Consider the following 22,851-nt stretch of genomic DNA (forward strand, 5'->3'; position numbering starts at 1 on the left):
AGTAGCTCCTTATGTAACTGCAATTATAACATAGTAGTAATTCTAATCGATCGAAAAAGACCTTAAAACTTCATTTTTATTAAGATCTCTACTTTATCAACTCTTAGTATATCTGCTACTATACTATAATATTATCCTAATTAAAAGTACTAATTCCCTATATCACTAGAGCCTTAAAAGGCAAAACTCTACTAGAGTTTAATAACTTCTTTAAATAAGAGCTTAAGACTAAATAAGAGCTAGCTAAGGCTAGTATTCTTTATTATATTCTTACTAAAGTTAGTATACTAAATAGTGTTAATTAGTAGAATACTTACACTAAGGAAAAGAAGGAAGCTTTTAAAATAGTTATTAACTTAATCTCTAAGCTTCTCTTTCCTAAGTATAGAGATATTATTAAACTAAACAACACTAAGCCTCTCTAGGAAGCTATTTATATAAACGAAGGTAAAGTAGTTTAAGGGAGTTTTACTTTTACTAATATAAGAGACGATTTCTTTAAGATAAAGTTTATCCTAAGGGAGGAAACACTTTAGAATTATATTATAAGGCTCTTACTCTTTAAAGTAAAGCTTAGTAGCGATAGTAAACCTCTTACTAATAAGGATATATATCTTAAGCTATTATAGTTATTATTAGCGTCCGGAGCTTAGATTATTATAGCGCTTACCCTAGAATTATAAGACCTAGATCTTAGAGATACTATATAAAAGCTTAATAAATATTAAATTTAATAGAGGGAATAGCTTCGACTTATAGCTACTAGTAATACTATAAACTATGCGAATAGAAGCTATAATAAAGGGAGAGGTAGCAGAGATAGTAGAGGCTAAAGGAGTAGAGGCTACTCACGTAGGAGAGGTAATATATATAAGAATAAGAGAGGATAGGAAAGATAAAATAATAATAGTAAAGGTAGTAGCTAATAGAGACGTAGAAAGCGCGTAGAAAAGAGAGGAAATCGCTCTAAATTAGGCCGAAATCAGTATACCCGGTGTAAAGGCTATAGCTACTAATATATAAACTATATAGAAGCTGAGAATACTTACGCGAGAGATAGCGCTAATAAAGTAAAGGAAATTAAAGACGATAATACTTATCCTATATTCCCTTCGGAAGAGATTTACTACGCTAAAGATATAGAATATACTTTATTAATAATCTCTATTATAAAATCTATCTGGAAAATTAACTCTAGCACTACTCGCTACTTTAGTAGAGTTCTAGCTAAGTTCAAGTAACTTAAGCGCTAGCGTAATACTAAATATATTAAAATAGCGACTAATTCATAGTTAATAGCTAAAGGTTATAGAGATATTACTATTAATAAGTTAACCCTTAAAGACGTATAATATATACCTGATTTCGGAGCTATAAAGCTAGTATTAATATATTAACTCTTAGATAAAGGAATTAATACAGAACTAACTAAGATATTAGTAAATAGATACCGGAATAATAAACTAGCCTTTATAAGTATAAGAAACAGAGGTTTATATATTCTGGATATAAATCCTTGATATTAAGTTATATATAATATAATTCCGTCAGACTTAAAGCTACTAAAGGAACAAATAGAGAGTTAGCTTAGTACAAAGGAAATAAAAGCAGATCTACTCTATAGGCGTTTAAGCTATATAAATTACACCTATTTAAAGAAACTAGTTACTTATAGCGGTTATAGAATAAGACTAATTTCTGTTCCGAAGCTAAAGGGAGAGAGGTATTACAAGGCTTACCTTATAAGCTATATAAAAGAGCACTTTAATAAGAAGTTAGATAGTAGAACTAATATATCTATTTATTAATTACACGCTAATATCTCTAGTATCTTACTACGCTTAATTCGCAGCTATAAATACTTCCTTTTAGTAGTAAATAATACCACGAGGATATATTAGGTAGATCTCTTAGTTAATAAGTCTGTATTAACTATTTAACTAGTTATTCAGAAATTAAAGCTACAGCTTAAAACTCAAGAGTAAAGCAAATTCTGTATAATTATCTACTAGAGGACTAATAATAGTAAGGGAGAGTTCAGTCCTAAGTTTATTAACTAGCTATAAGAGAGTGGAATTATTCCTGAACCTTCTCTTCTATATAAATACTCTCTAAATAGAGTTATAGAGCGATAGATATATAAATTAGCTAAGATTACATACTTAATCCTTTATAACACGAAGATACCCGAGAATATATAGTACTACGCTATTAAGTAAGTAGTAAAGCTAAAGAACAGACGCCTAACTACTACTTTATTATATAAAACAGCTACTAGACTTACTCTAATTGAAGCATACAGAGGACGGCTTATAAACCTCTCTAAAATAAGAGTATTTAGCTCTATAGCGTACCCTTTATATCTACTAGGGCTATATTAAGGTAAAATAAAGCAAAGGACGATTCCGGGGTGTTTTATATTAGTAGGTATATATCGTGCACCTAACGCACCTAAGGCACTCCCTAAGGCGCTCCAGCTAACCAGAGGCTACTTATATAACTAGAACTCCTAGAGCTTCCTCTTATAAGGGAGCTCTAGAATACCTTAATAAATCAAGACTTTTATACTATATAAAGCTCCTCCCTATAGTATATAATAGTTAAGAGCTATATTCGCTCGTTTAAGCTACTATATAAGTATATTATATAGTATAAGTAGAGTTATAGGTAGTATTAAGAGACACTTATACTACTACTTAAAGAACTCCTTTAAATACCTCCCTGAACTTCCTAAAATACTCTTAACGCTATTAGTTCTATAGAAAGCCTCTCTAATATATTAATATACTTTTAAAATAAGTTAATTAAACACGAGGGCGATACTTTTAATTAGAGAAAATAATAGCCCTAGTAGTAAATAACCTTCCGGTACTATACTAAACTTAAAGGAATCTAGAGATTTATTAACTCTAACGCTAATAATATTAGAAATATCGTTAAGTAATAACTGAATCTCCTGAGTATTAATAATTTTATATAAGAGGAAATAAATAATCGCTTTAGTAAGTAGATAGTATTATTAATATAAGCTAACCTAGATTTATTAGCGAAATAGAACGCTACTACTACTAAGGAAAAAGAGAGTATAATAGAACTACTAGTATCTATAAGTAAGCTCTTAGAAGCTAAGTTTAAAGATATTAAGGTACTCTAGGAAGCTCGAATAAGGGAGTACTTAAATAAGCTAGCTAAATAGATAGCGCTTAATAACTATATTTAGAACCTCTTTAACTAAGTAAATAGTACTATTAGCTAGTCTATTCTAACTAACGTAATTAATAATAATATAGCCGAGGGCGCTATAAGACTATAAGCACTAGTTAGGTCTATTAAGCGTGATATAGCACCTTTAGACGCGGTAGTACTAACCTCTGTTATTTTAGACTATACTAATATACTTAGCTTACTAATATATTAAGATAAGAAGTCGCGAATTAAACCTCGTATATAGTATAAGCTATAGTAAAAGAACTTCTGTCTTACAAGAGTATATAATATTCCCGATATATAAGGAGTATATAGTATATAAGCTTTCTTAAATGTAGTATTAGTTTAATTAGAGACTTAGGCTGCTTAAGTACTTACTAATATTATAAGAGATAATACTTTAGGATATTAGTATAGTATAACACTAGAGGAGTATGATCTAGTGTTTATAGCGAATATAGAGGAGTACTACTAGAATAGAGGTAAGGGAGCTAATAGTTTCTATGCTATACTAATACTAAGTAGTTATTCTAATATAAGAGGCTTGTAAGACTATTCCGGAAGCTCTTAGAATCGCTCTTATTTAAATTAAGAAGATAGGAAGACTAATTGCCCCTATGGAATCAGATACTAGTACCCTCTAATTAAGTACTAGAAACTCTATTTCGCTTATAATAGCTTTTAAGCTAATAGTATAAGATCTATCTAAATAATAAGTAAATTAAGAGGATTTATAAGACTATCTAAGTACTTAAGTATATAGAACTACGCTAAGAGATCTCTAAGGAAAGTTAGACTACTATCTCTATAGCTTAGATTACTAGGAAGAAGCTTAGTAAGAACTAAGAACTATTATCTTAGTAAGCTAAAGGGAAGTACCTTAGAAACGTTAATATAACTACTATTAATTTAAAGCTCTTAGACCTTAAAGAGATACTTAGAATCTATACCGCGGACTTTATTAATATTCCTTATGTACTTTTAGAGAGTACCTTAGTTAATAACTATAGCGCTTAGCACTTAGTTAATCACGAGAATAAGCTAGTTCTAGGTTCCTTTAAGAGATTAACTGATAATAACTATATAAAAGCTAGAATATAATAAATTCTAGTAGTCAGCAGAGGGAAATAAGTATTTAAGAACTCCTTAGCTAAGCTAAATAATCTAAATACTTAAGACCTATTACTTAATAATATCGCTATAGTCTATAATTTTTATATTAATATTATCTTAAAGGTATTACTAAAAGACGCCGGGCTATAATACTTAAGGAAAGATACTACTTTATAATATAGGGAGGTTTAGACGAGTGTAGTTATTAGATAGCTAGTTCGAAAGTTTAACTTAACTTTCTTTAAATATAAGCCTTTTAGATACTCTTGTTACTCCTATAACCTAGTGACCTTAATACGTATACTTATTATAATATACCCGACTCTAAGTTGTAGCTTAAATAAGTAAGGTTTCTAATCGTTAAGTTAATTACTTAAGAAGTGTTCTATAACTCTATAACTATAGTACTTACGTACTAGCTATTTAGGAGAGAGTACTCTACGGGTGTTACTTAAAGCAGGGAGAGATATATAATTTAATAGAGTATTAAGAATCTAGTGTAAAGACTATACTATTATATATACCGGAAATATTATATTAAGATAGGAGTTAGAGAATAAGATAGCTAGGCTATTCTACTAAATCCTCTAGGACTTATTCAACTTTAATATAAGTTATAATAGTACTCGCTAACTACTTATTATTAAGAATAAGTATAGTAGGAAGCTCTTTAGCTATATATTACTAAGTAAGTTAGCTAATTATATTATACTAGTCTTAGAGAACTTTAAGCGTTAGACTAAGTATTAATATAGACTATTAATCTATATTATTTAGTATAATAATAACACCTTAGTTATAGCTATTTAAGGTATATTAAAGTATAAGGAATAGACTATAAGAGAAGGGATAGAGGTAGAGAATCCCCTGCTATACACTAAAGAACTTATAAGTAGTATAAAGCGCGTAAGATAAGAGATTATTACTAAATCTATTAAGATATATATTCAGGTGAACTTACCGGAGAAGCTTTACTTAGAGGTATATTATATAATAATCTACTTTTATAATATAAGTCCTCTTATATACTAAGGGATAAGGAGTCTAAATTAAGTACTTTAGGAATAGTTTTAGAACTATTTTTAGTAGTATAATCTACTAATAGTAAAGAAGCTCTTAACTAACTTAAGACTTAACTAAAGTAAAGTATATATATATAAGGCGCGTATATATCTAGTTATAACTAATAAAGAAGCTAGAAGGAATTATAGAGGCTTTAAAGTTAGCCCTAGAGCGCATGTTAGATACTTAGTTAGTTATATTACTTCTAACTTATATAGGATCTAAGTGCCCTAGCTACGCTATATAATAATTATATATAATATTCGGTTTAATAAGATAACGTTCTATTTCCCTAAGAAAAAGAGGAAAGTTAGCTAACTTACCTCTACTCTAAGGGAGCTTATTAAGGACCTAGAAGAGAATATTATCGCTCTAGATATAAAGTATAATATTAGTAATATTACTAATACAGTTATAGCGGAATATATAGCTAAACTAAACGAAGCTATATTTAAGACTAACGTTAGTATTAAGACTACTATACTAGTTACTAAGGAGGTACTAGAACTAATAGATATTACTCTGATAGAGCTTCTATAAAGCTCAGGAGTAGTACTAAAGGTATAAGAGCTAATAGAAGTTGACTCGCTAGAGCTCCCTTAGATCTCTAAATTACCCCCTTACAAGAGTTAGACCTTAAGAGTAGAGAGTAATAATATAGTCCTTTATAATAATAACTTCACTAATAGTAGTAGAGATTTAACTCCTTATAAGAGGTTAACTTAAGACGCCCTAAGAGATACTAAAGCTATAGAGACTAATTATCTCTTACCTTAGTACCGGAGGGATACTATAAGTAGTAATAATACTAGTCTAGGTATTAAGGAGGCGTGCTAATAAATATACCCTTAAGTTATATTACCTAGCTAATAGCTATAAGACCTTAAGTAATAGGTCATTAAGCTTCTAGAAGCTTCTCCTAAAGTAATAGGGACTAAGTTTCTATAAGTAGCTAGAAATAGCCGCTAATAGTAGTAAGTAATAGAGTGTAATTAAATCTAGGTAACTTAGGAAGCTTAGAGAGAATATAAAAAGCTTATTATATATAGCTATTACTCTATAGTAATAGCTCTAAGATAAGATAGCTACTCGCGCTTTTAAGAGTTTACTACGACCTTCTATAGTAAGACTCTGATACGAGCTAATAGCTATAATATTATTATACTTTACGTAGTAGTTTCAAGTGCTATATTAGATATCTGAGTAAAAGTAGGAGCTTCTAACTTATAAAACTAATATTAAGGGAAGCTCTCGAAGCTACTTAAGAACTAGAGGGAGCTAGAGAGTCACTTATATAGCAAGTAGTTTAAAGCTAATATAGAAAGGGAGATATTAAACTTAGAAGCTTAAGACTATTAGAGACTAATTCCTAGGGAAGATATAGCTATTTTACTAATTCCCTTGAAGTAGGTATTTACTTATAAGGTAGATTCTATAAGATAGCTTAAGTGTTATAAGTCTCGGATTATAATATAAGGTAATATATAAGATAACTCTATAATATTCTTAACTTATATAGCTATACTTATAGCGAGGTTATTCTGAGTTATAATAGTACTAGTAGCTTAATTCGACTTAGAAGTGAAGCAGTTTAATATAATTAACGCCTTTATTAATATAAAAAGAGATAAGAGAAGCGCCTTAATCTTATATTTCCCTCCGGAAAGCTAGAAAAGACTAGGAATAATAGTAGAAATTAACTAAGCGCTTTATAGCTTAAGGGACTTACTTATACTCTAGTATAGCGACTTTATAAAGATACTTAGTAAGCTAGACTTATCTTTACTCACGGAGGAGCTATATATCTTTATAAACTAGTATAAGACTATCTTTATAGTATTCTATATTAATAATATTCAGGTCTTATATTATATTAGATATACTAAAGAAAGCTAGATAATTATAGATAGATTATATAAGGCGTATAAGCTAATAGTCCTAGGAGATATAAAATAGTTCTTAGAAGTACGAGTAATATAGAATAAGGAAAAAAAGATAGTATCTCTCTTACACGATATCTATATTAAGAAGATAGCTTAGAAGTTTAATATAGTAGATAGGAAGTACCTTAGTACACTTCTCTTATACTATAAGCTAGTTAAGAACCTTAATATAGTAACTTTTAAGTAAATTAAGGAATATTAAGAGAAGGTTAAGTTAGTACTATATATAGCTATTATACTCTAGCTAGATATCGCTTTTATAGCCTCTTAATTATTATACTTCCTTACTAACCTAAGCGCGTTATACTTAGAGGCAGTTAATTAAATTATATAATATCTATTTAACTTAAGATTCCTAGCTATTATCTATAATCAGAAGGATAGAGAGATATACTTTCTTATTACTTTAGACACGTCTTTTATAAATAATACTAAATTATGTTATTCCTCCTAAGGATTCCTAATTATACTATTTAAAGGAGCTATTATTTAAAAAGCCTCCTAATAAGATATTATTACTACTTTAATAACTAAGGTAGAGCTTCTTAGTATAGAATAGACTACTAAGGAAGTAATAGCGCTTTAAAGGTTCTTTAAAGAGCTAAGGCTTAATATAAGAGCTCTGTAGAATATATTCTACGATAATAAATAGATAATTCAGCTAATAGTTAAAGAGAACTAGTGAATCTTAATAAAGCTTTAGTATATTAATATATAGAATATATAGCTATAATAGGAATATAAAAAGAGGAGTTTTTAAGTAACGTATCTCTTAATAAATAATATACTAGCTAATAGCTTAACTAAAAACCTACTAAAATAGAAGTTTAAAGTGTTTATTACTTTTTTAAACTTTTAAGACTCTTAAGCTAATATTAAAAAGCTCGCTTAAGCTATATAATCTATATAGATACTTTCTTTTATTATATTTCCTTTACTTTATATTTATAGTTCTTAAATACTATTAGAGAGGAGAGAAGAGGTAGAATTATAAGACCTAATCCTAAGCTACTACTTTAGGGTTATAAAGCCGCGCTAAAATAATACAAAGAATAAGGGACCTGATCCTAAGCTATAACTTCTAAGTTATAAAGCTATATTAATACGCTAGCCCGAACTATAATAATAAAAGGGTAATATTCCTAAGCTACTACTTAAAGGTTATAAAGCTTATACTACTTACTAAGAAAGGAGAAGAAGGTTAATTAACCGCTAGGTAGCGCTAGCTATAATATTAACCTCTACTAAAGTAGAGGTATATAAAGTTAAATACACTATAGAAGTAATAATAGTAGCTCTTATAGAGCCGGAGCTTATTCCTATAGCGCTAAAAATAAGGCAAGGGGGAGGAATAATAGTCTCTTTATAGAGAGTAGAGGTAAGAGTAAGAGTAATAGCTAATATTAATAGTTAGATAATATCTGAAATCTATAAGATTACTATTATAACTTATAGATAGTAGTATAGATCTTATCCTTATCCTTATCCTTATTCTCCTTAGTCTCTAAGGCTTTCCGAATAGTAGCCTAGCGGACTATAAGAGCTTATATATATTATAGAGTTAGCCTTACTTAGTACTTTAATATTAATACCTTAATACTTTATTATTCTAATACTATAATATAAGGAAATACTTACACGTGTACCCTCTAGGAAGGCCCGGGCTACTAAGTAGCTAGCGAAGAGTTTAGTAATATAAGTAAGGGTAGTGATATAACTTAATTTATTATTTTTATAATAATAAAAATAGCGTGAAGCTATCTCTTTATTATAATAGGGGTCGCCTAGCGCACCTTATAAACTACTGCGAATATAGTAGCTATAAGGTATAGTATAAATAGCCTCTACTATAGTAGGGCGGCGGGCAGGAGTTAGTACTAGTACTAGTAGTAGTAATAGTAATAGTAGTAGTAGTAGAGTAGTAGTAGCGGGGGAGCTATAGTAGCTACGGGCCTATTTTATAAGTATTAGTATAGTTCTAACGATTCCTTATAATACTAATTATATCGGAATCTTTAAATTAATAACTTACGGTCTTCTTCTTTACTATATAAGTAGCGGCGAGGTTAGAGGCGCGTAAGGCGCGGGTAACGCGGGAGCTTTTAGCTATATTTACTAATATTATATCGAAGTTATTATTTAAGGAAAGAGTATTCTAAGGGACCTACTTAGTTTATATATTTAGAGCTACTAGGCGCTTAAAACCTAACGCTATTAGTTAGTATTAACTCCTATTATAGTTCAGGTAGTATTATCTATACTATTTACGTCGCTTCGCTTACTATTATAAAGCTAAGCGAGGGGGTATATTATATACTTAACGCACCTGAGGCACTCTATAAGGCGCTCTAGCTAACTAGAGGCTGCTTATATAACTAGAACTCCTAGAGCTTCCTCTTATAGGGGAGCTCTAGAATACCTTAATAAATCAAGACTTTTATACTATATGAAGCTCCTCCCTACAGTACACGATAGTTTCCTTATAAAAATCGCGTTAAGAGCAACTCAACTTTAACCCCTTTTTTCTTAATAACTACTTAGTAGAAAACAATAAATAATACATTAAATAAAAGATCTACGTTATAGCTTAAATTTAATATTATTTTTATATATTTATACTAAAGATTAGTAGAGTTTAATACTTAGATATCTGACTTTCCCCTAAAAGTTATTAGAAAGGGTAGCATAGTCTACTTATATAAGGCTTAGCGGGAACTATACTAAAACAGGGTTAAACGACCCCGTTCCGTTAGAGATCTAACTAACTAACGGCTATTCTAGGTCGCTAAAACGAACGCCAGTCCGTTTAGGGTTAGTGTAAACGAACGGCTGTCCGTTCCCGTTTTGCCAAGAACGAGAAAACTATCGACCACGCTGCTCAAAATGAAAACACATGTCGCTTCCCACTCCATTGCCGTATTCGGTGATGAGAAACCAGCGTCATACACTTCTCAGTCCTTCCAAACATCGCAAATTGGGTATAATTCATGGAGCCTGGCTTATGCGCCACTCTAGAAAACAAATCAATACAGCCCACCCCAGCATCATTATTCAAAATTCAAAGCAGATAATCCAGATATAATCTCGCACCGTTTCTTCCCTCTCTTCGGCCTCGTACCTCTTCTCATTGACCCGCACCTTGCCTAATAGTCCTCTCCCCGCCTCCTCCTCCCCTCCTCCCACTCCTCCTCATAACTCCTCCTATGACTCCTCGGCCTCTTGCCCTTCGCACTCTCCTTCCCCATCACACCTCCCAAAATCGCACCTCCTACCGTTCCCAACCCAGGGAAGATAGCATCGCCTAGCAATCCGCCTCCAAAAGCACCGAAGAATGTATTCCTGCCTTTGTGCCGGGTCTCGGTCTGGCTGCTTCGCGGTCTAGAGCGTGAGGTGGACCGTCGACGGGAGCGTTGGCCTGATCGGGATCGAGAGCGCGATCCTGAGTGGGAGTGAGAGGAAGAGCGTGAGTGTCGTCTATGATGATGGTGGTGGTGAGAGTGTGCGTCTTGAGGGTGGAGATGTGAAGTGGGGGGTTCGGAATACGAGCGTTCGGGGCGAAGGTGGTGGAGCCGGTCTGTGGGGTAGGGAGGGCGTGGATGGCGAGCATCTGATTGTGGAGTTTGGACGTAGGGTTGGTTATGTTGAGGTTGTGGAGATTGGGTTTGTTGGTATTGCTGTTGAGGGGAGTGGTATTGTTGTGGCTGTAGCTGGCTTTGATGGACTACTTCGGAAGGATGTGGATATCCTGGATATCCCGCTTTATAATCTGGGAATGGTAGCTGCTGTTGCGGTACTGTTTGAACAATGTTCTGCTGCTCGGTGGGGAGAGGCTGATACTGAGGAGGAGGGTAGTTCGGGTGTTGTGCCGCCGGGTTGAAGCTGTCGTAGTATTCTCTGGCTGTCATTTTGGCAGTGTTTCCGGTTGTAACTGAATGGAAATTGACAAAAGGAAATCAAACTTCTCTTGTTTGATGAAGATATATGTGGCAAGAACCAGAACGACACTCGTCGCCGCCTAGCATGGGCTTGGTCTGACTTCACGTCACCCTGCATGGCACCGTTCTGGACGGCACTGAACTGCCGCCGAGCCTTCCCTAACGTCATCTTGGCATTGCCGATGCTCGGCATCAGTGACTGTAACGTAAACATAGGTAAAGGTGCCATGTGAGAGCAAAGCTGGCGGTGCATGTGCAGAGGTTGAAATGTGTCTCAGTAGTCAGAAGACAGGAAACAGAAGAGGTTGGGTCTGGGAGAGTTCGCAACCGAGGTCGTCGTCCAGAATAACCTTATTCTAAGCGAAGGGAAAGTGGAGTCTGGCGTCCTCCAGGTCCACCAGACCATGACCTGAGAAGCAAGATGCAGAAGGTTCTATTGCAAGTGAGGTTGATGGAACACGGCTCACGGGTAGTGTTGAGTGGCTACAACTGAAGCCAATTGTACGTATGCCATAACAGGATATATTACAGAAAAAGACTAAATATTACAACTATAAATCAAGCTTGCGCCAGTGGTCCCAAAAGCTCGCTGAATCGCCGCCCTGTATGCCCATAATATTACAAAGTATATAGAGAAAGTCCCTCCTTCATAAACAACACTGGAATCATTAAGCATAACCACCCTCATAACGTTGCTGTTTACTTTGGCATTATCGTAATAGAGTTTTCACAAAGTCCTCGCTCAAGCATAACCGTTGGATCGGTCACAGCTCCGTCATGCTCAAGGTAAGAAATCACGTTGTCAAACAGGTGAATCTTGAGTTCGTTCTTGGCATATACGGCTTTCGTTTTGACGTTCAGCGTTGCCTGGAGAACACTAATTAACTGCCCATCCACAGCTTGAATTTGTCAGCTTGCTTGTGGAATCGGCCTTGCGTTTGAACTCACTGATTCTCGCATTAACATTTGCACCAGCCTCAATCAGACTTCGAACAGAATCTGGGCGAGCTCTAACTGCTGCGTAGTAGAGCGCAGTTGCACCTTCTCGGTTCTTCATGTTCACGTTGATCTTGTTAGGAACACGACGTCGTGTATCTTTCCAGAGTAGCGCATCGAGATATTTCGACATGGTTGCTCCAGTCTCGTCACTCTCTACCCCGAGGAACGGTCGTTCCCGAATGAATGCTGTTAGAGGAGAGTCTCTCTCCTTGTTATGCACATTCAGGTCAATATCTTTCGATACGAAATCACGAATCTTCTCCAGAAGGGACCCACTCTCGGGGAGGCGAAGGCGAGAAAGTGCGTGAAGGATGTTATCACCGGTGTCTGGGTCAACATAAGACGGCTCAATGGAAGCCCTTCCAAGAATCTTGTACGCTTGATCTTGTCGAGTCTGGTGCATGGTAAAATCATTCAAGGTAGCAATGTCCTGATCACGTCCAGACTTCGACTGTTGCCAGTGTGGTCTCTGGCTTTGAAGGTGCGTTCCGATCTGCAGCGGCTTCTCTAACGGAAAGAATGCGTCCTTCACGGGTCTGAAATTCATTAGCTAATTGTGAAGATGAAAAGGATACAATGCCGCACGACTCACTGAAAGATCTGCGTAGTTCCTTCACGGTCTTTCATCTGGGCTGCAATAGCATCCAGAACCGTCTTCCCCTCGTTATCTCGCCATCGAAGAGCAGTAACCGCTCCCTTTGACCCTAACGAGTTCAAGAAATTGACCATTTCGAGGCTAAAGAGTGAGACGTGTAACTCTTGGCTGGGCACAATATAGTGAAGAAAAAGTTGCCCGAGAGTGTTGATACGATATGGGTCGACACCAATATCAATGAGTGCTGACAAATGCTCGTAACTTGCACCTCCAGCAGCAGCATAGTGAAGCGCTGTGTTTCCAGCAGCGTCCACGGCAGAGGAATCAACATGATCACTTCTGATTTCCTCTCTGAACTCATGTGCGGTCATGTTCCGGGAAGCCCAACTGAGACTGTGAATGCCAGAGAACAAACAGTGACCACATGTAGCAAAGTTCTTGGAACTAGTACTCGATGGCGGTTGAGGCTCATGAAGATCGTGACATGGCACGCGATGCATACCATCAAATTCCTTCAAAGAGTCTGGGTGTGGGGGTGTGTCTTCAGCGATGGGAACCAAGAGCGAGCTCCTGCCACTCGCATAGCCCGAATCTCTTGGAGAACCCGAGAGTCGATTGTCAGGAGACACAGAGCGGTTGAAGCCTCGCTTGGTCCATGACACAGGACGAGAGGTGGAGGATTCAGTGACGGGACTTGAGTTTCGCTTGGAGGATCGATCTGGTAGGGAGGTATTGTCGAGTGGGTGCTGCCGTTTCTGGTTCGTCGTTGGCATTTGGGACAGGTAGTCGTTGTTCTTGGAAGAAGGACCAAGTTTGTCTCCAATATCCAAATCACTATCCATCGACCATCGGCTTGTATCCGCCTCTGACAGAGCTACCGATCCAGGGTTTGAACGAGGGACATTCAACGTCGAGTACGGTGCCTGTGCTACCCAGGGATCGGGGTTTACTTCTGGTGCCCCAAACACATCCTCCAGCGTCGTATCCGACCAAGGCACGTGAAAATAGTTTGTTGCAACCGGCCCAGAGTCTCGAACACCATTATCCCAAGTGTTTACTCCCATTCCGTCCATTCCGTGGCTCACACTCGATTCATTTAGCGGGACCTGATTTTGGACATCTCCAAAGCCAGGATGATAACGCGACGTGATGTCTATCCCTTTATGAGTATAGGTGTTCTGGAAGTCCAGGGCGCCCTGGACGTTCGTTGTTGAACATAGTGTAGGGACCTGAAGAGTTCTGCTGTATTCGTTGCCTGCAACTGTGGCAGTCCCCATGGAGGTTTTGGCTGGCTGAAGACGGGAAGCTCGCGTATACTTTGTAGGGAACCCTTCGTCCCTGAACTTCGAATACAGGCTGCTCAGGCTGCACACAGCGATCAGTTTTGCAACTCGCGAAGTCAAACAAGCACGAAGCTTACGATGGCTTGAATCCATTTGCAGGATCTAATATCTGGGCGCGAATATTCGGTATTGACATTCCGGTCTCATACAACTCCACCATCTTGGGCATGTATGTATTCCAGTCATATTGGGCATTGGGTTTGGACATCATGTTCTGGTAATGATAGGACAGCGATGGCACCAGGCCTTCGCTTGTGACAGGTAAAGACTGGTTACTCGATTGATTTTGAACTGAACAATTAATTGCGCACCGTGTACATCAGAGCGATGCGTTGCCGTATCGTACAAACTTTGCGAGGCGTTGATTCGGGACACAAAGCCAGTAAAAAGTGCTCTGAAAGCCAACCAGCAACAAGGCTGGGAGTTTTGTAGGTCTTGAGGTTTCGTTGAGATCGTGGTGTCAGGGAGAGAATGGCATGCTGATATGAGCCCAGCAAGTGACTGTGGTAATGATGGTTTGAAACCAAGTCCCAACAGGATCGGTTTTCGAGAAGTGAGAAAGGTTTGGAGAATGGAGGATCTGGGAGAGAGATCAGGCAGGCTGTCATCAGAGAGTCAGAAAAGCCACACCGATGGTGGGGGCGAGGCGAACACGGCGCGAGGCAGTGTCACTGCAAACAATGCATGAATGGTCTGCTGCATACAACTGACGATCGCGGACTAGAGAGATAATGGAATTGACATTTCAAAGACTCGAGGAGAAAAAGGAGAGAAAGGAGCGAATGAAAATGAGTTGGCAACTACATCTGTTGGTTCGTAGCCAGAGATCTGTTTGATCTTCGATAAACACACACTGCTGCCGCCTCCCTGCAAACTGCAAGAAAGTCCCCTCAAAAGGGAAGGGCCATTCGCCAATGAGTCCCTAAGCGGACAAGTGTGCAGTCGTAATCTCAGAGAACAAGGGTGTTGTCCGCCTCGTCTGCCTCGTTGTCGAGCCCATTGATGGTTTGCGCGTTTGACGCCAAATGTTCTCACCGAGTACAGAGTTTCCATGATGCTCAAGAGAGATGGAATCTTGAATGAGAAGTGAAGTGAATGGCAAAATATTGCATGCAAAATATTGCAAAACAAAAGCGTAGACGAGAACAGACCAGCTTCCCCACAGGTTCTTGCATCATCACGGCAAGATCACTCTGACTCCAGAGTCCAGACTAGAGAGAGTCCCTGCGGATCGCTTTGCGGCCCATCTCCATCTCATGATGGGCTTCCGCCGGATGCTTGGCTGAAGGTGTTACAGCGTGTCGGTTGGATGAGACTTGTTTTCCGGGCGGTTTCAAGCAGCCTGGAAAACGCCGCACGCAGGGGTAACTTAGACTACGCCAAGACTCGTCTCCGTTTTCGCCACTGGAAACACCGCGCCTTTGACAGCTGTGGGGAGCCGGGCTTGACGGGGGATTCAGAAACGCTCTTGAAATTATTTCCCGCTTGATCTCGCACTGCAAAGATGGCGTTCATGTCAGATTTGCCAGGTTGATTGTCACCCCCTTTGCCTTCCCTGCCAAGTGATCGACTGGACAGTACGCCCCAATTGCGAATTGCGGGAGCCAATTTCCACAAGACCAGACTGCTGGATATCTTCAGATGCTCTGGGAAGTCAAAGCGCAGTCGAGTTTCCTGCCTCGATAACCGAACTTTGCAGTTTGGCATACAATTGCAAAATTCTTGCAATGGACTCATTACACACAGGACATTGGAGGCTCAAAGGACAACATAAAATCTTGAGCTGCCCATATCTTGTTCAAGATGGAGGGCTGTCAGTCAACACACCCAAAAACTCCAAGTGCACGACAAGTGCACGACGAAATACACTGCAAACCCACGTGAACTTCACGAACACACGTGACGAGGACTGAACACAGACGAAGCCCAGTGCTACAATGTCTACGATGGCTGCTAATGGATCAAGTTCAAGGTGAGCTGAAAGAGAAGGAGAGTTCTGTACCTGACAGGAACTGACAAAGTAAAACAGTCGGTCCAAAAAGTCTTCAGGCGCAAAACACTCAACAAATTCCAAGTCAACATCGTCGAAAACGGCCCCGAAACCAGCACATGTCTCCATTTTACACGCCACAGAAGATTCCGCGAAATCAGCCAATTCTTCCAGACATTACACCCCTTCCGAACGGCTCCTATACTACTTGGGTGATACGGAGCACTCCAACATGGGCTATAGCTCCGCCTACACCAACGCGCTCACATACGCATATGGCTTTCCCGATGAGCGGGAAGCAAGGAGAGACGTGGAGGGGGCGATGATGACGGAATCGACGGCGCGGGCACTTGCACGGATTGACGAGCATGACAGACGTATGGAGTATGACTGATAGACATGACGGAGAAATCTGCACGGGGTGCTGGTCATCCCCTCGATGGGCCGGCATTTGGATAAACTTCTTGTATCTAATTGTACCTGTAACTTTACTGGCGTGTGAGAGAGTTCTGGAAGCAGAGATTGGCTTTCTGGCGGCGCTAGTGAGGTCGCTATGGAGACTTGACTGTGTTTTGAATGGAATATCATTATGATCTAATACGAAGATCTTGAAAAGGGAAAGGAATTCGGGGAAAGAGAATGAACTCCGTGACGAATAGGCTTGTTTTGAGGTGGACTAGCCTGTCCTCGCTAAATCTAGGCTCGTTCCTAGCGCCCGTTCTCTAAAATCACAGGCATCTTCCTGTTTGCATCATCACATCGCGCTGGCTTCACTACAAATCTCGCAGCCGGAGATCATGATGCATTCATATCTTCAAGTTCAAGAACTGTTTATCTAGGTAGGATCGGGACTTTGGTTAAGGTTGACCGATTGGCGCCTTGGCTTGCACTACCCCCTTGATGCGAACTTCAGACAATGATGAAACATCCCAAGAACGGATGGCGGTCCAACATCAGTGCTCACGGAAGTCCGTGACAGCATCAGATGGAAAGTATTTCTACTCATCAAATATACTCAAACTCGTAATCATCTCTCCCAAACAATCAATCATGCGTTCTTCAATCCTCGCCGCGTCGCTATCTCTACTGTCCTCCTCATACGCTGGACAACCCCTCAACTACCTATTCCAAGGAGACTTCTGCAGTATCTCAGAAAAATGCATGTATCCTAATTTTACCACTACAGAGCCATTGCCAGAAACGAATCAGCAGCATGTTATTCAAGAAGAGCCTCCAAAGCAAGAAGAAGCCAAACCAGAATCCAAATACCACCCTTGGACTGAAGAACCTCAATGTATTACAGACAAGGAAACGAATGAAGAGTTCTGTGTCTACACCAACGCAAACTTTGCCTTTGGACGTGGAATTTCATTCTTCACATCACCTAAAATCGCTGCAAAGGTTGTCTCTCTTCCAGCATTCATACAGCCGGAGGTTCATACACATGTGAACAACTTCACCGATCCACCATGGGAAGTTCGCAATGTAGCAGGTCGTGGAAATGGATTATTCGCCACACGCACTCTTCACCGCGGTGATGAGATAGTATCTGATACACCAGTAGGGGTGTATCAAAGCGATGCTTTCTTTCCTGATTGGCCTCAGGGGTACAAGTACCTGCACAAGGCGTTTCAGCAGCTACCGAAGGCCACGAGAGAGATTTTTGTCAAGATGGCAGCGCATAATCCAGGAGATCCAATCATGGAGAGAGTAAATACGAATGCATTTGCAGGGGAATTTGAGGGTTCACCTCACTTCTTGTTGTATCCTGAGACAGCGGTATGTCCGTTCCATTTAGGGTCACGTGGTAAGGTACTGATGAAAATCCTGTAGCTTATGAACCACGATTGCCGTCCAAAGTAAGTCCTTGTGAGCTACAAATTTCAAGTCTCATGCTGATTATAGGTAGTGCGATGTATTATCATGATCCGTCAACTTTGATACATGCTACTTACGCTTCGAGAACGATTCATCCTGGAGAAGAGATTACCATCACCTGTAGGGCATATCCTGCTGTATCAAGCCTGTCGATCCTAACTTTGCCTAGATGCAAACATTCTCGAAACCCGCGCTCAGCGTCAAGAAGCGCTCACACAAACCTGGGGTTTCGAATGCAAGTGTTCGCTCTGCACGGCCGAGCCAGCCGAAGTTCGGAAATCCGACAATCGTATTCGACGGATCCAAGAACTCCAGGGATTTCTTGCGGATTGGTCTCCTGACTCTATCGGGACGCCAAATATGGCGCGAGAGCTGCTCCAGCTTTATGAGGAAGAGGGTGTTCATGCCGCGCTCGGCACAGGACATATGTTTGCCGCGCTGGCCTATAATGCTGACGGGGATATGAAGGGGGCGAAGAAGCATGCGAAATTGGCCATTGAAGCGGGGATGGTAAATACTGGAGTCAAGGATGGAGATAGGGAAGAGATGGAAAGCTTGTTGAATGACCCAAGGCATCATTGGAGTTATAATGTCAGGTGAAATGCCAAGAAGTGTATAACGAAGTACTCGATTTCTCAACTCTGATTTCAAGATTGGTGACAAGTTGGACAGATCATGTTAAGCGATGCCTCTCACACACGCACTTCTGACCTGCCCCACATTTTCTGACTGTTTTACGACAAAGTAAATTCTACCTGCAAAGCAGATGGTCGCTGTTCAAAAATAGCTTAGCCTCAGGCTAATGTCGCTTACTGTACAGCTCAGCTTCAGCTCCTCGAATTTTGCTAATCTCCTCAACTCGAGCTTATCCAGTTGCCAGCTTTCTGTCACAGATATTTATAGCTCTTCCTAAGTAGATACTCTGGTCGGCAATATTTTTACGTAGGAAGTCACCTACAGAGGGACACTACGTCACCCCACTTTGCGTGCTTCACACTATTAATTACCTCAAACTACTATGCCGGAACCCATACGCGGGAGCGAAGAGGGACCTCCACTGCCCCATTTGTGCGAGACTTGTCGAGTTATTGACTTCAAATCGTTTTTCATTAAGACCAAAGATGCGCATGTCTCCCAAGAGCCAGAGGAACAAGCCAAAGAGATCGCGAAACTGGGCTATTTGGAAGATATAATCAGCCGGTCATCGAAATGCGAATTTTGCAGCCTCTTGATCTCTTGTGCAAGACGTCTTAATGATGGCAAAGATCCACCGACTTCGCAAGGACGCAATCGAGTTGAAGTGGAACTGGATCAGCAGTTCTTGTGTACTGTTGGTCCGCTGGATTGGGAGGGACAGCAGGTGCAGAAGCTCGATGTTTCCCGTCTGATTGTCAATTTTGAGCCCGCAATCTTTGGATTCTTCTCCAAGATCCGATTTCAAATTCACAAGGAAGACAACGATATTCCTGGATTTGGGCGATTGATGAGCTCAAGCATTGATTCAGAGCAGCTGAAAAGCTGGCTGCATACTTGCCAGGAACACCATGGTGCTGACTGCCATGCTCCCGAGGTAGTTCAGATTGCTTTCTATCGATTGATAACACCTACTCAACTCCTCATATAAGCATGATAGACATCTAGCACTTGCCATTATGTTTGATACATTGCTGATGCCCTTCTACTAGTGGTTCGGTGAACCTTCACAGCCTACGTTTCTCAAAGTCATTGATGTGGAAAAGCACTGCGTGGTTGCAGCACCCCCGGATTGTCGGTATGTAGCTCTGAGTTATGTTTGGGGAGATCTGAAGGAGATGGGTTCTCAACGGTGGCTCATGAAAACGGCAAATGTCGACGAGAGTCGATTGAATAATGGTTTGGACCTCGACTTATTACCTAGGACGATCACGGACGCGATGGCACTCGTCTCGCAGATCGGGGAGAGGTATCTCTGGGTGGATGCCCTTTGCATCGTGCAAGACGATTTCAAAGAGCTTGCAGAACAAACGTCGCAGATGTGAGTCTAAACGTTCTATTTGCACGCAATCTTACTGTTAATATCTTCTGCGGAACACTGAAGGAGATCACTAAATTAGGCGATGGTTGATGATCACAGGCTTCTCTAGCGAGAATTGCCCTTGTGGAGAGGGCGTCGAGCCCTCGCAGCCTCCCCAAATTCCGAGCATTCCTAGATCCTACTTGTAGCAGTGTTTGTTCTCTAAGTCCGATTAAGGGTTGCTGATAATATAAGGGATCTTATCTATGCTTGTGCTCTGGCAACAATCATCATGGCCACAGGTGCAAGTGCAGAAGCAGGCATGCCAGGTGTCAAAATCCCAAGACCAATATCGCAAACGAAAATAAACATCGGCAATGGGTATCATCTCATGGAGACAGTTGCCCAAGGTAATTCCAGTCACCTACAACACTCGGTTTGGAACTCCCGAGGATGGACTTTCCAAGAAAGACTTCTTTCTCGTCGAGCCTTGATAGTCACCCCTGAGCAAGTTTATGTATGGACAAGCACCCCGGCTCTGAAACGACATATTATGTACTGACTCTGCTACCTAGTGGGAGTGTGAACATCAAGTCTTAAATGAGGAGACTCATCTAGAAACTGGCACGTCTCTTTGGGTCCTACCTCAAGCGATGGATTGCAACGACGAGTGGGATGACCGGCCAACAAAGTTCTCCAGAGACGCACTATCAGGTTATGTCACACGCTACTCAACACGACAATTCACATACCAAAATGATGTACTTGCCGCCTTTTCGGGAATTCTTCGCCGTATGGAGTATCGGAATAACCAGAAATTCCACTGGGCATTGCCATACGATTTGTTCGATCAGGCGCTTACCTGGAGGTATGGCAAGAGACGTCGTGAAGAACTTTGTCGATTGATTGTGGAAGACGAGTCCTACCAAATCGGGTTTCCCAGTTGGTCCTGGCTGGGATGGACTGGGTTCATTGGTGGGGTCATCTTCAATTATGAACTGGACAACGAGAGGATCGCGGGCAGGGGTAGAAGTGAGATTGACTTTTACAGACTGTATGCCGATGGCCATGTGGAGCCGATTATTGATACTACCCAAAGGTCGCTGCGAGCCTCTCACGACATATCACCGGATGCTGAAGACTCCCCGAAGCCCAAATCTCTTCGTCAAGGCGCAGACTCCAGTCAAAGCCATCAATGGAAGAAACCAGTACCAGCGGAGATTAAATTCAGCATAAGAGTTCCTGAACCAATAATCAAGCTGCCTGGCCATGTTGATCTTGCGCGTGTCGATACTGGCAGACTTGTATTCTGGACAAGCCATGCTCAGCTACAGGTCCATGCCGCTGAACACGACGAAATGAGGGTCAAAATCGCAGGTAGCCAGATCAAAATCAGTATAACCAATGGCATTGCAGAAAGAGAGTTCAATCGAAGAGTACGGGCTGAAATCGGACAGGCCAAGGACATAGAGGAGAATGAGGGCGTTGCACAGAAAATCATATCAACTCACCTCGTGAAGGAAAGGGTCGACGAGGCTACCGTTCCTGATCTCACATGGGAGAAAAGTGAAGACAGCGATTCAAACCACTCACTGGACGGCATTAACGTTTCGTCTGCTGATGCGGGGGAATCTGTTGTTGGCAACGACTCGAACGACTACGAAAGAGTTACATCTTCTGAGAAGGTACCAGTCTTAATGGATTTCGTCGTGATATCAAGATATTGGCCCGTCGGCATGCCGCAATACGACAAAGAAGAGTCGCTGAACTGCCTCATTGTGGCCTTCAGTGAGACAGAGCCTGAGGTCGCTCGAAGGATTGGGAGTGCGATAATTGTGGAGAAAGATTGGATCAATGCGGACAGGGAGTGGAAGCGCATCATGCTGGAATGATATGGGGTCTTGCGTTATGCTGGTAGAAATGGTGACGAATTTTGTCTTCGGATGAATGTGAATTACAACAGGGCCTCTCTACTCTGTCGATCGAGTTCTCATGTCCTTCTTACACTAAATTTATATTTGCGACGACAGCCGGTGCCCTTGGCAAGCCAGTGGAATACCCCGCCAATTCCTTAGCGAGCATAACATCAATAACGACACTTGGTACTTACAAAACACTACAGATAAGCAAACAGAAAATGAATTGGTTTCATTATTCAGAATTGCGAAACTAGTAAGCTTAAAATCATACTTGAGAAACCATGAACTTGTTTATGGCGTCCAAGCTATTCAATAATACCTCGGACGGCTTCCTGCTATCCTGAAAATATTCTGTCCGACTGGGATAATGTAAAAGCAGATAACTATCACGTGTTTCGTCAGCATCTGTGTTTAGGTGAAAATACAGGCAATGGCAAGAACTCCACGGACTTGGTGGCGTTGCTCGTGCTGGCCATTCGAGATTACATGCTGATCTGGTGACACACCAGCCCTGTCGTCCACCGGATCTGCCGTTCCAGCATGCTTGTGAACACGGTTGTGGGCTTTATCCAAAAAAAAAAATATTTCGTATTCTTTTATGAGCCTGGAATTTGGTGCTTACAACTTTCGATGATGGTTCACTAGTGTTAGCGCCCTGCTTGTTGTGTTTTGTTGCGGTATTCGCTTAATTGGTGGCCAGCGGTTCTGAAAATTACATGACACTAGTTCAATATGTTTGAACCATTCGTCACAACTCTCCAGTGAAGGCTGGGACATATTTTAAAACTTCCCACTGACTTTTTTGGGCTTTCCAAACTACTAAGCACATGTCATAACTTTTAAATTCTCTACCGTACCGTATCCTGTTCCCCCA

General features: G+C 40.1%; 5 protein-coding genes across 5 annotated transcripts; 3 read left to right on the forward strand and 2 right to left on the reverse strand.

Moving 5' to 3' along the window:
• Nucleotides 1-10,468: 10,468 nt before the first annotated feature.
• On the reverse strand, nt 10,469-11,230 carry ONS95_007290 (uncharacterized protein; the record flags this gene model as incomplete). Its single annotated transcript, XM_058500790.1, has 1 exon — nt 10,469-11,230. The coding sequence occupies one exon, from the start codon at nt 11,228-11,230 to the stop codon at nt 10,469-10,471; it is 762 nt and encodes a 253-aa protein (XP_058349607.1).
• Nucleotides 11,231-11,959: 729 nt separating this feature from the next.
• ONS95_007291 (uncharacterized protein) lies at nt 11,960-14,408 on the reverse strand (the record flags this gene model as incomplete). Its single annotated transcript, XM_058500791.1, has 4 exons — nt 11,960-12,159; nt 12,209-12,795; nt 12,852-14,219; nt 14,275-14,408. The coding sequence occupies 4 exons, from the start codon at nt 14,406-14,408 to the stop codon at nt 11,960-11,962; spliced, it is 2,289 nt and encodes a 762-aa protein (XP_058349608.1).
• A 1,726-nt stretch (nt 14,409-16,134) lies between these two features.
• ONS95_007292 (uncharacterized protein) lies at nt 16,135-16,581 on the forward strand (the record flags this gene model as incomplete). Its single annotated transcript, XM_058500792.1, has 2 exons — nt 16,135-16,169; nt 16,227-16,581. The coding sequence occupies 2 exons, from the start codon at nt 16,135-16,137 to the stop codon at nt 16,579-16,581; spliced, it is 390 nt and encodes a 129-aa protein (XP_058349609.1).
• Nucleotides 16,582-17,087: 506 nt separating this feature from the next.
• On the forward strand, nt 17,088-18,665 carry SET5_2 (SET domain-containing protein 5; the record flags this gene model as incomplete). Its single annotated transcript, XM_058500793.1, has 4 exons — nt 17,088-17,966; nt 18,021-18,046; nt 18,097-18,185; nt 18,235-18,665. The coding sequence occupies 4 exons, from the start codon at nt 17,088-17,090 to the stop codon at nt 18,663-18,665; spliced, it is 1,425 nt and encodes a 474-aa protein (XP_058349610.1).
• A 266-nt stretch (nt 18,666-18,931) lies between these two features.
• On the forward strand, nt 18,932-22,367 carry ONS95_007294 (uncharacterized protein). The gene is made up of 4 exons (XM_058500794.1): nt 18,932-19,635; nt 19,751-20,079; nt 20,314-20,575; nt 20,634-22,367. The coding sequence occupies exons 1-4, from the start codon at nt 19,084-19,086 to the stop codon at nt 21,948-21,950; spliced, it is 2,460 nt and encodes an 819-aa protein (XP_058349611.1). The 5' UTR covers nt 18,932-19,083; the 3' UTR covers nt 21,951-22,367.
• Nucleotides 22,368-22,851: the final 484 nt, after the last annotated feature.

The sequence above is a fragment of the Cadophora gregata genome (genome assembly GCF_030347475.1).
Source record: "Cadophora gregata isolate MNR1 chromosome Unknown scaffold_19, whole genome shotgun sequence".
Lineage (NCBI taxonomy): Eukaryota > Fungi > Ascomycota > Leotiomycetes > Helotiales > Ploettnerulaceae > Cadophora > Cadophora gregata.

Bases quoted from the DNA above. Each gene is read 5' to 3' on its own strand.
- ONS95_007294 (XM_058500794.1), top strand. From the start codon at position 19,084: ATGCCGGAACCCATACGCGGGAGCGAAGAGGGACCTCCACTGCCCCAT. The intron at 19,636-19,750 runs GTAGTTCAGATT...CCCTTCTACTAG, and splicing joins CTGACTGCCATGCTCCCGAG to TGGTTCGGTGAACCTTCACA. The intron at 20,080-20,313 runs GTGAGTCTAAAC...TGATAATATAAG, and splicing joins GCAGAACAAACGTCGCAGAT to GGATCTTATCTATGCTTGTG.